Here is a 12,897-nt window from a genome sequence, read left to right on the forward strand (position 1 = left end):
TGGGGTGGGATGGAGACCAGACAGGGAGATTTTGCTCCCCATGTTTCCTGCATTCACATGTGCATTGGCTCCCTTTTTTGGCAGCAAGGGGGCCAGGCCAACCACCCCACAGCCGCTGTGGTGACAGAGAAGCAGCAGATGCTGGAGCAGCACCTTCAGGATGTTCGCAAGCGTGTCCAGGTAAAGTGAGTCTTGGGCGGGAAGCCTTTTCTTGGGGAAATTGCCCATGGGTCCTGCGTGTATCTTGTGTGAAGTTTTGGCTTTATTTTAATCCTTCCCAGAAACTTTCTTTTCCCTCTCCCTAGGGAAACGTGCTTTTAACCTCCGTGTTTGTGTGTTTATTTGCAATAGGATCTGGAACAGAAAATGAAAGTGGTGGAGAATCTCCAGGATGACTTTGATTTCAACTACAAAACCCTCAAGAGTCAAGGAGGCAAGTGTCTATTAGAGACGTTAGAATCTCCTGTAGCGGAGTTCCCATTGTGGCTCAGTGGTAAAGAACCCGACTAGTACCCATGAGGATGAGGGTTTGATCCCTGGCCTCGCTCAGTGGGTTAAGGATCCGGCGTTGCCATGAGCTGGTGTAGTTCGCAGATGCGGCTCGGATCCCAAGTTGCTGTGGCTGCTGTATAGGCCGGCAGCTGCAGCTCCAATTTGACCCCTAGCCTGGGAACTTCCACGTGATGCAGGTGTGGCCCTAAAAAGATTAAAAAAAAAAAAAAAAAAATCTCCTGTAGAAAGTGACTTTGTGTTACTGGAGTCTCAGAACTCGATTGTCTTGACTCTGTGTTCAGACGTAGGGGAGGGGATGCTCAGGGGCTGCTCTCATTATTAAGGATGAGCGTATTCCCTCAGCTCAAGGAGTGTCTCCCTTCTCCTCAGATATGCAAGACCTGAATGGAAACAACCAGTCAGTGACCAGGCAGAAGATGCAGCAGCTGGAGCAGATGCTCACTGCGCTGGACCAGATGCGGCGAGTAAGAGCGCTGGACCCCTTCCTTGCGGGTCTCGCTCGCCTGCGGGATTTGGGCATCTTGGAGAAGAACTTGTTTGTTTTTGGATGAGTTCCTTCTCTGGAATTGACTAAAGCCTGTGGTTAGAAACAGTGCGAGGCAATGTTTTCTGACTTTGCTTTTGGTTTCCAACCAGAGCATCGTGAGTGAGTTGGCGGGGCTTTTGTCAGCTATGGAGTATGTGCAGAAAACTCTCACGGATGAAGAGCTGGCTGACTGGAAGAGGCGGCAGCAGATTGCGTGCATTGGAGGCCCTCCCAACATCTGCCTGGATCGGCTAGAAAACTGGTAAAACAGAAAAGAGATGTTCTTTCTTTCTAGAAAGCTGTGCTAAATTATGGTCAGCGCTGCAAGCCCAAAGAATGGCGTCTGTGTTTCAGAGGTGGAGGTCTTAACATACTCAAATTTAGTCCAAGGGTAGGAGTTCCCTGGTGGTTTCGTGGTTAGGACTCGGCACTTTCACCCCTGTGGCCCAGGCTGGATCCCTGGTCTAGGGACTGAGATCCCACATCAAGCCATGGCCAAAAAAATTAGCCTAAGAGTTAAAGCTTTTACTTTATTTGGACTTATTTTATTATTCAACTAACCTAAACTGAACTGTGCATTTAGAAACAGTTGATTTTCTGCTATGCTTATTTTCTCACAATAAAAAAAATGCCCCTTTCTTCTGTTCGGGGACCGCATGGAGGTGTTTATACCTGTGCTATCCTCTTCCCCTTCTCCAGCTCCCCTGTGTACACCCACTCCGGTAACTGGGAACTTCCTTGTTCTATTGGCAGGATAACCTCATTAGCAGAATCTCAACTTCAGACCCGCCAACAAATTAAGAAACTAGAGGAGCTGCAGCAGAAAGTGAGCTACAAAGGGGACCCCATTGTACAGCACCGGCCCATGCTGGAGGAGAGAATCGTGGAGCTGTTCAGAAACTTGATGAAAAGGTATCCTAGAGCCCTCGTCCCTTTCCCGCATCATGTCTCCCCTCCACAGAATGTCCTCCAACAGGAGGTTGGCTGACTTCAGAGGAACAGGACAGGGACAGGACACACGAGGCTCACTGGCTAGTGTGTGACCTGCTGCCCTTCTCTTCCCCTTCCAGTGCCTTCGTGGTGGAGCGACAGCCCTGCATGCCTATGCACCCTGACCGGCCATTAGTCATCAAGACCGGTGTCCAGTTTACAACGAAAGTCAGGTGGGCCCCAGCACCGCCACTTCTGGCAGATGCTGTATGGAGGGATGCTTTTGCAGCGAGAGCAGCGTTGGTGGCCAGGGTTGTCCTTTGGAGGCCTCCCGGTTACTGTGATGGGGAAAGTGTGATTATGGAATGTGTTGGCCTAATATCAGCTTGCTCTTTGGTTCTCCTGGCAAAAGCTAAAGAATGGTCGTCTCCTTGAGGTTACCTGGGCGCATTCCTATGATTCAGGCTCACTCTGTTCTGAAGATTTCAAGCCGAAAGTCAGGCCATAACGTCTCGGCTGTCCTACAAAAGGGGCAAAATGTGTTATTTTCTGGTTTTGGAGCCTACCCTTCCCTGCAGATAATAAGGGAAAGAGCCCAGTAGAGATAATAGAAGCTGAGAGGCCGCAGGACAGGTGGGTGGAGCGTTTCTTCCATATGCAAGTGTTAGAACAGGTAAGCTGGGGTTTGCCCCTCTGCAGCGAAATTTCCCTTCTCACAAAGGTAGTTTGGTGTTGGGTTTCAAGGTTTTTTTTTTGTTTTTTTTTTTTTTTGCTTTTTAGGGCCGCACCCATGGCACATGGAATTTCCCAGACTAGGAGTCAAATCGGAGCTACAGCTGCTGGCCTGTGCCACAGCCACAGCAACGCCAGATCCAAGCCATGTCTGCGACCTACACCACAGCTCGCAGCAATGCCAGATATCCGACCCACTGAGCGAGGCCAGGGATCAAACCCACATCCTCATGGATGCTAGTCTGATTCATTTCTGCCGTGCCACAACGGGAACTTCGGGTTTCAGGTTTAATAGAAAGAACACCAGCTGCAGAGCATGTATTCCTGGACTCTTTTTTATGAAATGGATTTTGTTATCATTTTGCGAATCTCTCATAACGTTGTGCACGTTCTTAGTTCTTAGGCTTTCTTCAGTCTCTTTTGGCCTGTAGGGGGGATGCTCAACTTAGGATCAAAGACGGCACAGACAAGAGGAGGAGTTTGGGATTGTAACTTACCTCTTTAGAATTGAAGAGTTAATGAAGTTTATGTTACTTCAACTAGAATTTTCTGGGGGAGCCTACTGACTTCTTTTTAAACTGGAATTTTTTTTTTTTTTTCTTTGCTCTGAAGCATTTCTTTTCTTTTCTTTTCTTTTGAAATAGATTGCTGGTCAAATTCCCTGAGCTAAACTATCAGCTTAAAATTAAAGTGTGCATTGACAAGTAAGTACCTCCTTCTTATCTTAGCTCTTTTTTTTTTTCTTTTTTTTCAAACAAGGAACAGAAAAATGAGAACTTGGACAGACATCATGTGAACTTAGAGGCCTTATCTTCATTCAGAGATCTTCGGGTTTTTTTTAACCAAAGTTTTCAAAAGCCTTGCAGTGCGTTGTCATTTACGTGGCTGAACAAAACCACAAAGCTGGCGGTACAGATTTGAGTTGCGATTGCCATTGCGACCTCGAGTCCCTCTTTTTCTTTATTTAGTTTTTTACTTCCAGGTGTAATTTATGCATATTATGTAAAACTGAGAATCTATGGGGAAATTGGGTTTTCTTTATTGTTGTTCCACACGTCACCACATAATGGAATCCTTCTCAAATTTGACCGTACTTTTAAAAACTTAAAATGCACTACCCTTTGAAGACATTAGAAAAGAGAAAATGTAGGTTATATAATTATTGATCTGGAAATTTTATGAGCATGAACTGGAAAATAGTTACAAATGAAGTAAGAGACTTTGGGAAGGTGGTAGGTTTAAGAAATAAGCATAATTTTAACGATAAATTAGCATCAACCAATTAGAAATTTTTTTTTTTCTTGTTGTTGTTGTTGTTGCTATTTCTTGGGCCGCTCCCGCGGCATATGGAGGTTCCCAGGCTAGGGGTTGAATCGGAGCTGTAGCCACCAGCCTACGCCAGAGCCACAGCAACTCGGGATCCGAGCCGCGTCTGCAGCCTACACCGCAGCTCACGGCAACCCCGGATCGTTAACCCACTGAGCAAGGGCAAGGACCGAACCCGCAACCTCATGGTTCCTAGTCGGATTCCTTAACCACTGCGCCACGACGGGAACTCCCAACTAGAAATTATAATAGAAAAATATCTCACAATAAGCAACAAAAATAAAAAATACATGGTGATAAACCTAACAGAAATGTTTCAACAAAGAAAACTGTGAAATTTTAGTGAGGAAGTGATTTTTTTTAAAGTGAGACGGTATGTCATCTTCCTGGATTGAAGACGTTCAATTTTATTATAAAGATGTTGATTCTTCCCAGTTAATATAGCACCAACCAAAATGGGCATAAGGTTTTTAAAAATCCTTAACTTACTTTTCAAGTTATATCTTAGATGAATAAAATAAGCAAGGATAGTTTTATAAAAATTTATTTTTAGCTATGGTAAACATAAAATTTACCATCTTAGCAATTTTTTTTTTTTGGTCTTAAAAATTATTTTTCATCTTAGAGATGTTAAATCTTGCCCCAAATACTCCTTTTTTTGAAAATTATGTTGCCTTTTTCCCTCCTTTGGCCATGCCCTCAGCATGTGGAAGTTCCCATGCCAGGTGTTGAACCTGCGCCACAACAGTGATCTGTGCTGCTGCAGTGACAATACCAGGTCCTTAACTTGTTGTGCTACAAGGGAACTCGCCAAAATACTTCTCTAAGATCAAAGAGCCAGTTACTGTTCACATTTTCCCCGATTGCCTCATTTTTTTTCCTCGTTTCTTTTTAATTTTTTATTGACATATAGTTGACATCTTAACCGTTTCTAAGTGTAAAGTTCAATGGTACTGAACATTTTTGCCTCGTTGTCTAGCAGATCTCCAGAAATTTTTCATCTTGTAAAACCAAAACTCTACATCCAATGAACAACAAATCCTCATTTCCCTCCCCCTCCCACCCCTGGCACCCACCTCTCTACTTTCCAAAAGAATGTTTTTAACAAATAAAATTCATGGGGGGTGGGGTAGGGTGGGAAGCTGCCTTGCCAGATATTTAAATGTATCTCAAAGTTTCAGTTGCTAAATGAGTGTGTAATCAGGGCAGGAATCAATTAATCATTTGAAGCAAAATCTAAAGCCCAAAATCCAAAGCAAAGTCAAGTTTATATGAGGAATAAATATATGTTTAAACCTGTATTAAATCAGGAGAAAAGGCTGGATTATTCAGTAGATGGTCTTGGACCAACTTGGTATTAAGGGATTTGAGTGAGAGAAGTTAGAGTTTTACTTTTTATTGTCCATCAGAATAAATTCCAGATGTACTTACAGGTTTAGAACACAAATATCTTTATACGATGGTGGCAAAATGGCACAACCACTTTGGAAAACAATTTGGCAGTTTCCTAAAGAGTTAAATGTGCACCTACCCTAGATTCCAGTATTCTACCCTGGCTACATTTACCCAGGAGAAATGAAAGTGTGTGTCTGTGCAAAGGACTGCCACACGGCAGTCCTCTTTAGGAGATGGGTGTCTATGAATGGGTAAATGCATAAGCAGTTGTGGTCTGTCCGTGCAACAGAATATTACTCAGCAATAAAAAAGGAATGAACTGTTGATACCACAACACACGAATAAATCTCAAAATAATTATACTGAGCCAGAGAAGCCAGACGAAGAAAAAAGAATACATACTCTCTTTCCATTTATTTAAAATTCTAGAAGTGCAAACGAACCTGTAGTGACTGAAAGTAGATCACTGGTTGCCTGGGGATGGGGTGGGTGGAGTATAGGATTTGGGAATGGGTTGCAGAAGAGTGTGGGGAAACTTGGGGGTGATGGATGTGTTTACTATCTTGATTGGGCTGATAATGTCACAGTGTGTACAGTATATTTTAAATATGTCAAACCTCATCAGATTTACATAGGCAGTGTATTATTCATCAATGTCATAATAATAATTTAAAAAAAAAGAATGTAGGCATTTTCTTGTGGCTCAGCGGGTTAAGGGCCGACATTATTACTGCAGCGGCTTGGGTTGCTCCTTTGGCAGGGGTTCGATCCCTGGCCCAGGAACTTCCATATGCCACAGGTGTGGCCAAAAAAAAAAAAAAAAAAAAGAAAAGAATGTAAAAAATATATATAGCCTAGACATGAGGGAGAATTTCCCAATAATGAGGACTATTTACGTTCTAAAATGTGATATATGGAAAGATATCTTCTGAATGGTTTAAAAGTTGCTCCGTCTTAATCTGTAAACTCTTCTAGAATGCACTATTTAATAAATAATAGCTATTATTCTAACAGCCTAAGTGAATATATAGCAATGGAGATGGACTTTTTAAAGAGTACTGAAGTAATTTTAAAAAGAAAGGGGGAGTCCCATCGTGGTTCAGAGGAAACGAATCCGACTAGTATCCATGAGGATCCGGGTTTGATCCCTGGCCTCCCTCAGTGGGTTAAGGATCTGGTGTTGCCATGAGCTGTGGTATAGGTCACAGCCTTGGCTCGGATCCTGCATTCCTATGGCTGTGGTGTAAGCCAGCAGCTATAGCTCCAATTCGACCCCTAGCCTGGGAACTTCCATATGCCCTGGGTGAGGCTCTAAAAAGATAAAAATTTAAAAGAAAAAGAAAAAAGAAAAAGAAGGGGAAACCCTCAGAAATGTGACTACATAAAAAGCAAAATAATCAGAAAACCTAGTTAAAAGACAGGGAACATGCTGGGAAGAATATTTCAAGCTACGTCAGTAGGATGCTCTGAGCTGCAGGTAAACCTTTACAGAAAACCCAGTATGGCTTAAATAATAAGGAAGTTTGCAACCTTGTATCACTGAAAATACAAAAGTAGAACAAGTTCCTGACAGTGAGATCAGTGACTCATTGATGCCATCAAAGGCCCAGAATCTTCTCTGCCACCATAAGTGGCCACCATAAGTGTTCTCAGGTTCCCTTCTGGGTTGCAGCAAGGTTGCTTGGAGTAGTAAGTAGGTGAGGCCATGTGCCTCCTTGCTTATATTCAGCTGAAGGAAGCTGTGGAATATAAATACCAATCTGATTGGAACAGGGTAGGTCTCGCCCCCACCCTGGACCACCATGCTTGCGGGTATGTTGTGATCTGGTGGGCTTTGCGATCAGGATCCTCGGGGGCAGGGGGCGGGAGGGACACCCGGCAGGGTCAAGTTTCCCGTAGGAAGATGGGAGTGGATGTTGGGTAGGCACCCAACTGGGTCCGCTCCTTCAGCATAGATAGGGCGTTCGATTTCATGTGTAAAATGTAATTGAATCATTGACAGAAAGCCCCAGGAGAAGGGCAGTTTTCCCATCAGAGCGAATTATAGGTGTTCAAAGCAGACTTTTGGAAGAACAAGCCAGGGCCTGCTTTATTAACACCTGTTTGTGTCCTTGACAGAGACTCCGGGGACGTCGCGGCTCTCAGAGGGTACGTTCAGCCTGGAGGCTTCCTTCTGTTCTCTTGACTCTAACTTTCGTCTTCGGGCCAGCCACTCGGTCCCTGACACGGTGGGTACTTTTCTCCTGTGATTTAGATCCCGGAAATTTAACATCCTGGGCACCAACACGAAAGTGATGAATATGGAAGAGTCCAACAACGGCAGCCTCTCCGCAGAGTTCAAACACCTGGTACTCGGGGGAGCCCGGACCCCCCTTCTCCTGGGGCCTCTGGCGGAGGGTGGGGTTGGGGGGAGCCTCCCGTGACAGCCCTGTCCTTTGCTTTCCTTACAGACCCTGAGAGAGCAGAGATGTGGGAACGGGGGCCGAGCCAATTGCGACGTAAGTTGGGTAGGGGATGAAAGCCCACCTGTAGGAACCTTGTCTTGGAGGCTGAGCGAACAAGAGCCCTCTTACTGCCCAGGAGTAGAGACACCTATGTGCTGTTTCAGCTGCAGTTGTTCAGAAAAGTCACCCTGGGCCAACCTGACACATCAGAAGTCACACAGGCCTTGGAGTTCCCTGGCTCGGGGCGTTTCCTTCAATGGCCGGCCAGTTAGCTCATCATTAAGGAGTGGAAACTCCCTTGCCCACGCCCAGTGAGTAGAAAAGAAGCTTTCCACCTTGCCTGGGGCTTTCCACATTCCCGACAAGGCTTGGCTCAGCTTTTGGTGACCAGTTTTTGTCACGGAGGTGGAGATGGAAGGTTTCAACACATCGGAGCTAACCATCTTACAAAAAGAAAAATAACAAAACCTCTGGTTCTTGATCCCCCTTGTTTCTTCTCTGCCTCCCATTGAGTCAGGTCATTGGATTCTGAGTGTCAAGAATAAACTTTAAAAAAAAAAAAAAGGGGGTAAATGTGACCAAAAACTAGTTGTAAATCTTTTAAGTTGTTTTTGGTTTTTTTTAATTTTCCTATGTAAATTTTTTGTTTGGTTTTGGTTTTGGTCGCCCCATGGCATATGAAGTTCCTAGGCCAGGGACCAAACCTGCATCCTGGTGCTGCAGAGATGCCACCAATCCTGTTCCGCCACAGCAGGATCCTAAATCTTTCTTATGAATGTGTGACACCCTGTTTGTTTTTTCTTTTTTCTTTCCTTTTTTCTCATTAGGGCTGCACCTGAGGCATATAGAGATTCCCAGGCTAGGGGTCAAATCGGAGCTACAGCTGCTGGGCTACATATGCCACAGCCACAGCAACTCAGGATCTGAGCTGTGTCTGCAACCTACACCGCAGCTCAGGGCAACGCCAGATCCTTAATCCACTGAGCAAGGCCAGAGATCGAACCTGCATCCTCATGGATACTAGGCGGGTTTGTTACCACTCAGCCATGACAGGAACTCCCACCCTGTTCTTTTTCTGATATTTGTCCCCTGAGCCGTTCTTACCCTCTTCTGTAGCATGTAGGAGGCCTTTAAAAAAAATGAACTGAGCTTATAATACTCGACAGCAGTTAAAGAGTGAGGTAGTCTCTATGCAATGATATGGGAAAAGGTATGTGAAATGCATTTAGAAAAAAAAGCAAGATGCAAAATAACTTGAGTAGTATACTAGTATATTTGTTTTAAAAAACATACTTTTTGTCTATTTATCCATATATTACAAAATTCTAGAGGATTATCTATCACACACTGCTTATGTATTTGTGCTGCTGTTCTTAACCAAGACTCCTCTATACTATCTCTGTAGTATTTGCATTTTATTTTATTTTTTATGTTAGAAAGAAAAGTAAAAACCAAACTTTATTGTTGCTTTTTGCCATTTGGTAGCATTTTACACACAGGCTTCAATCTTTGGAATACCCTGGATTCAGTAGAAAAAACTTTTATTTTTATTTATTTATTTATTTATTTATTTTTGGTCTTTTGTCCTTTTAGGGCTGCACCAGTGGCATGTGGAGCTTCCCAGGCTAGGGGTCTAATGGGAGCTGTAGCCGCTGGCCTACGCCACAGCCACATGGGATCCGAGCTGTGTCCTCGACCTACACCACAGCTCACGGCAATGCCGGATCCTTAACCCACTGAGCGAGGCCAGGGATTGAACCCGCAACCTCATGGCTCTTAGTCAGATTCGTTAACCACTGCACCACGACAGGAACTCCAGAAAAACTTTTTAAATGAAGTTTTGTACAATAGACACTTCTCAGCAGTCAAAATTTAGACCGCAAAAAAATACATGCGAAACGTACTTTCCCGAAAACACTTTGAACAAAGCACCAAACTACACAAATTGTAATATTTGCATTTTAAACTGAACATGGATTACTTTTGTAATTAGAAACAGAGGATTTTAAAAATGAATTGGAGGAATTCCCTGCTGGCCTAATGGTTAAGGATTTGGCATTGTTACTGCTGTGGCTCAGGTTCAATCCCTGGCCTGGGAGTTTTTATGTGCCGTGGGCACAGCCAAAAAAGGGGGGTAGGATTTCTTTTCTAATAATTTTTTTGACAACTCTTAATCAAAGTAATGTTGCTATATTGCTATTGGGAGTACAAATTGTTACAGTCACTTTGGAAAACAATTTGGCATTATAAAAATAAAAATGCCCTATAAACCTGTAGTGCTGCTCCCAGAATTGTTTAACAAGAAGGAAATCTGGGAATTGCTATTATGGTTCAGTGGTAACAAACCCAACTGGTTTCCATGAGGATGCGGGTTCAATCCCTGGCCTCACTCAGTGGGTTAAGGATCCGGCGTTGCCATGAGCTGTGGTGTAGGTCACAGACGCAGCTGTGGTATAGGTATAGGCTGGCGGCTGCAGTTCTGATTCCACCCCTAGCCTGGGAACCCCCATATGCCGCGGGTGCAGCCGTAAAAAGACAAAAAAAAAAAAAATCTGGAGTTCCTGTTGTGGCTCAGCAGGTTAAGAACCCAACATGGTGTCCATGAGGATGCAGGTTCAGTCCCTGGACTCACTCAGTGGGTTAAGGATCCGGCATTGCCACAAGCTGCCATGTAGGTTGCAGATGCAGCTTGGATCTAGTGTTGCTGTGGCTGTGACATAGGGCAGCAACTGCAGCTCCAATTCGACCCCTAGCTCCAGGAACTTCCATAAGCCACAGGTTGGGCCTTAAAAAGTAAAAAGGGGGAAAAAAGCAATAAAGAAATCTTTGTACATATATGTAGCAGAAGACAAGTATGCAATGTCATGACCTGATTATAAGTTCTAAATTATCACCCAAAAACCCTCAGCACTAGAGTGGATAAATGATCTGTGCCATAGTCAGGTGATGGAATATTGTACAGCTGTGAAAATGAATAAATTGCACAACCTCAAAGATATGAAAAGTGAGTCTCAAAAGAATACACAGGGTGTGGTTCCTTATGTATGACTCACAAACACCCCAAGCTAAACACGTACCTGTTTAGCGATATAAAGGTGGTAAGGAGTTTCCTTGTGGCGCAGCAGGTTAAGGATCCAGTGTTGTCACTGCAGCAGCTTGGGCTTCAGTCCCTGCTGTGGTGCGGGCTCAGTCCTTGGCCCAGGAACTTCCATGTGCTGCAGGTGCACCCAAAAAAAAAAATATATATATATATGATAAAACCATAGAGAGGGCTTTCCCTGTGGCCTGCAGTGTAACTACAAGGAGTTGTCTCTGCAACCGCTCAGGTTCTGGCCTTGGAACTTCCACGCGCCATGGGTACAAACAAACAAACCATGGAGAGCTAGGAAATGGTAAACTCAAAAGACAAAACAGCAGTTCCTTCTGGGGAAGGAGGCACCCAGAGAACCTCAGCGCCGTGGTCTTTCCCTTAAACTGGGTGGTGGGTACGCAGGTGTTCCCCGTTGTGTCATTCTCTGCGCCTTACATATTTTATAAAGAACATATTGGATCTAGTAGAATCTTACTAAGGCCAGGAAGAGAGCGTGTTGAGGATCACAGCATTGGAGGAGGGTCGTAGTGTTGAAGAGGCCACATGCTCTGGGTGTGTCCACGGCCACCTGGTAGACTGACTGCCCTTCTGGATGGTGTCGTGGTGACGGTCGGTTCCGAATGCCACCCTCTCTAAGGAAGTGTCCTGGTTATGGCAGGCCTCCCTCATTGTGACCGAGGAGCTGCACCTGATCACCTTTGAGACCGAGGTGTATCATCAAGGCCTCAAGATTGACCTGGAGGTGAGTTCTGCAGCAGAACTGGGTGGGGCTGGGTGCAGGGGTGATGGAGGTGACCAGACTTCTAGTTGGGGTTTTCTCTCCAGCAGGTGCAATGATGACTCTTGGCTAAACACCATGTTTATTGCTTTTGCTTGTTTTTCTCCAACAAAATCCTCAGTGTCTCCTCTGGGAGTAAAATCTTGCTGGAGTGCTTAGAAGATCCCTGTTTACTCAGCCTTCAGCAAACCTGGTATAAAAACTCATACTTAGAAATTGATTACAGTGGACTTTATTATATAAAGTTTGAGCAAAACAGCCTTTCAGCAGCCACTGTTTGTAGCATACAGACAATCCTGGCATTTATATGCTCTTTTTCCCAGCTGATCTTTAAAGATACACCCGAAAAACCAGGAATCCTAAGTTTTGGATTCCTGGGAGCTCTCTGTTTAAGGGGTTGATGCATCTTCAGTTCGTGGAGAATGCCTTCCGGGTTTTATAAATGGGGAGTCCGTGGACCATGAGTGTCCACTGTGAGCATGTCGGCATCACAAGGTCATGGTGGTGTTCAGACCGAACCTGAGGCCTGTGGCCCGAGTGTGGCAGCAGGCGTGGCCCATGGCCTGTCCTCTTGCAAACCCTGCAAAATATGGGTCAAGAGACTTGAAGCCACCAGGGCCCTCCGCCTCCCCAGCTCATTGCCCGCTTACTCCACAGACCCACTCCTTGCCAGTCGTGGTCATCTCCAACATCTGTCAGATGCCCAACGCCTGGGCCTCCATCCTGTGGTATAATATGCTGACCAACAACCCCAAGGTGAGCCTGGGCTCCGGGTTCTCCGGAGACTTCTGGGCTTGTGGCGGTGCCTGGGGCGGCTCATCAGGCACCACCCTCATCTCAAGGAGCCCATGTATGTCGTTTCCCTAGAACGTGAACTTTTTCACCAAGCCCCCGATCGGAACGTGGGATCAAGTGGCCGAGGTGCTGAGCTGGCAGTTCTCTTCCACCACCAAGCGAGGGCTGAGCATCGAGCAGTTGAGCACGCTGGCAGAGAAACTCCTAGGTCAGCTCTTTGCCTCCTTTCTCTCCCGCCTTCCTCTGAAAAGGAATCCCGCCCCTGGAGCTGGTCCTTTAGGAGTGTTTGGGTTGCTGAGCAAGGTGCTGTGCCCGGGGCCAGAAAACCTGCTCCGGCAGGTAGGGAGTCAGGATGCAGAGGAGGCCA

General features: G+C 45.2%; 1 protein-coding gene across 1 annotated transcript in view; it reads left to right on the top strand.

Moving 5' to 3' along the window:
* Window positions 1-12,897, top strand: part of STAT3 (signal transducer and activator of transcription 3) — a 63,776-nt gene that overhangs the window by 44,151 nt on the left and 6,728 nt on the right. Inside the window, 13 exon segments of the mRNA NM_001044580.1 lie at window positions 85-180; window positions 352-433; window positions 883-977; window positions 1,150-1,301; window positions 1,793-1,951; window positions 2,110-2,202; window positions 3,346-3,405; window positions 7,541-7,570; window positions 7,677-7,770; window positions 7,873-7,920; window positions 11,616-11,699; window positions 12,393-12,491; window positions 12,603-12,738. Coding sequence (NP_001038045.1) covers window positions 85-180; window positions 352-433; window positions 883-977; window positions 1,150-1,301; window positions 1,793-1,951; window positions 2,110-2,202; window positions 3,346-3,405; window positions 7,541-7,570; window positions 7,677-7,770; window positions 7,873-7,920; window positions 11,616-11,699; window positions 12,393-12,491; window positions 12,603-12,738 — 1,228 coding nt within the window.

The sequence above is a fragment of the Sus scrofa genome, chromosome 12, assembly GCF_000003025.6.
Source record: "Sus scrofa isolate TJ Tabasco breed Duroc chromosome 12, Sscrofa11.1, whole genome shotgun sequence".
NCBI classification, from domain to species: Eukaryota; Metazoa; Chordata; class Mammalia; order Artiodactyla; family Suidae; genus Sus; species Sus scrofa.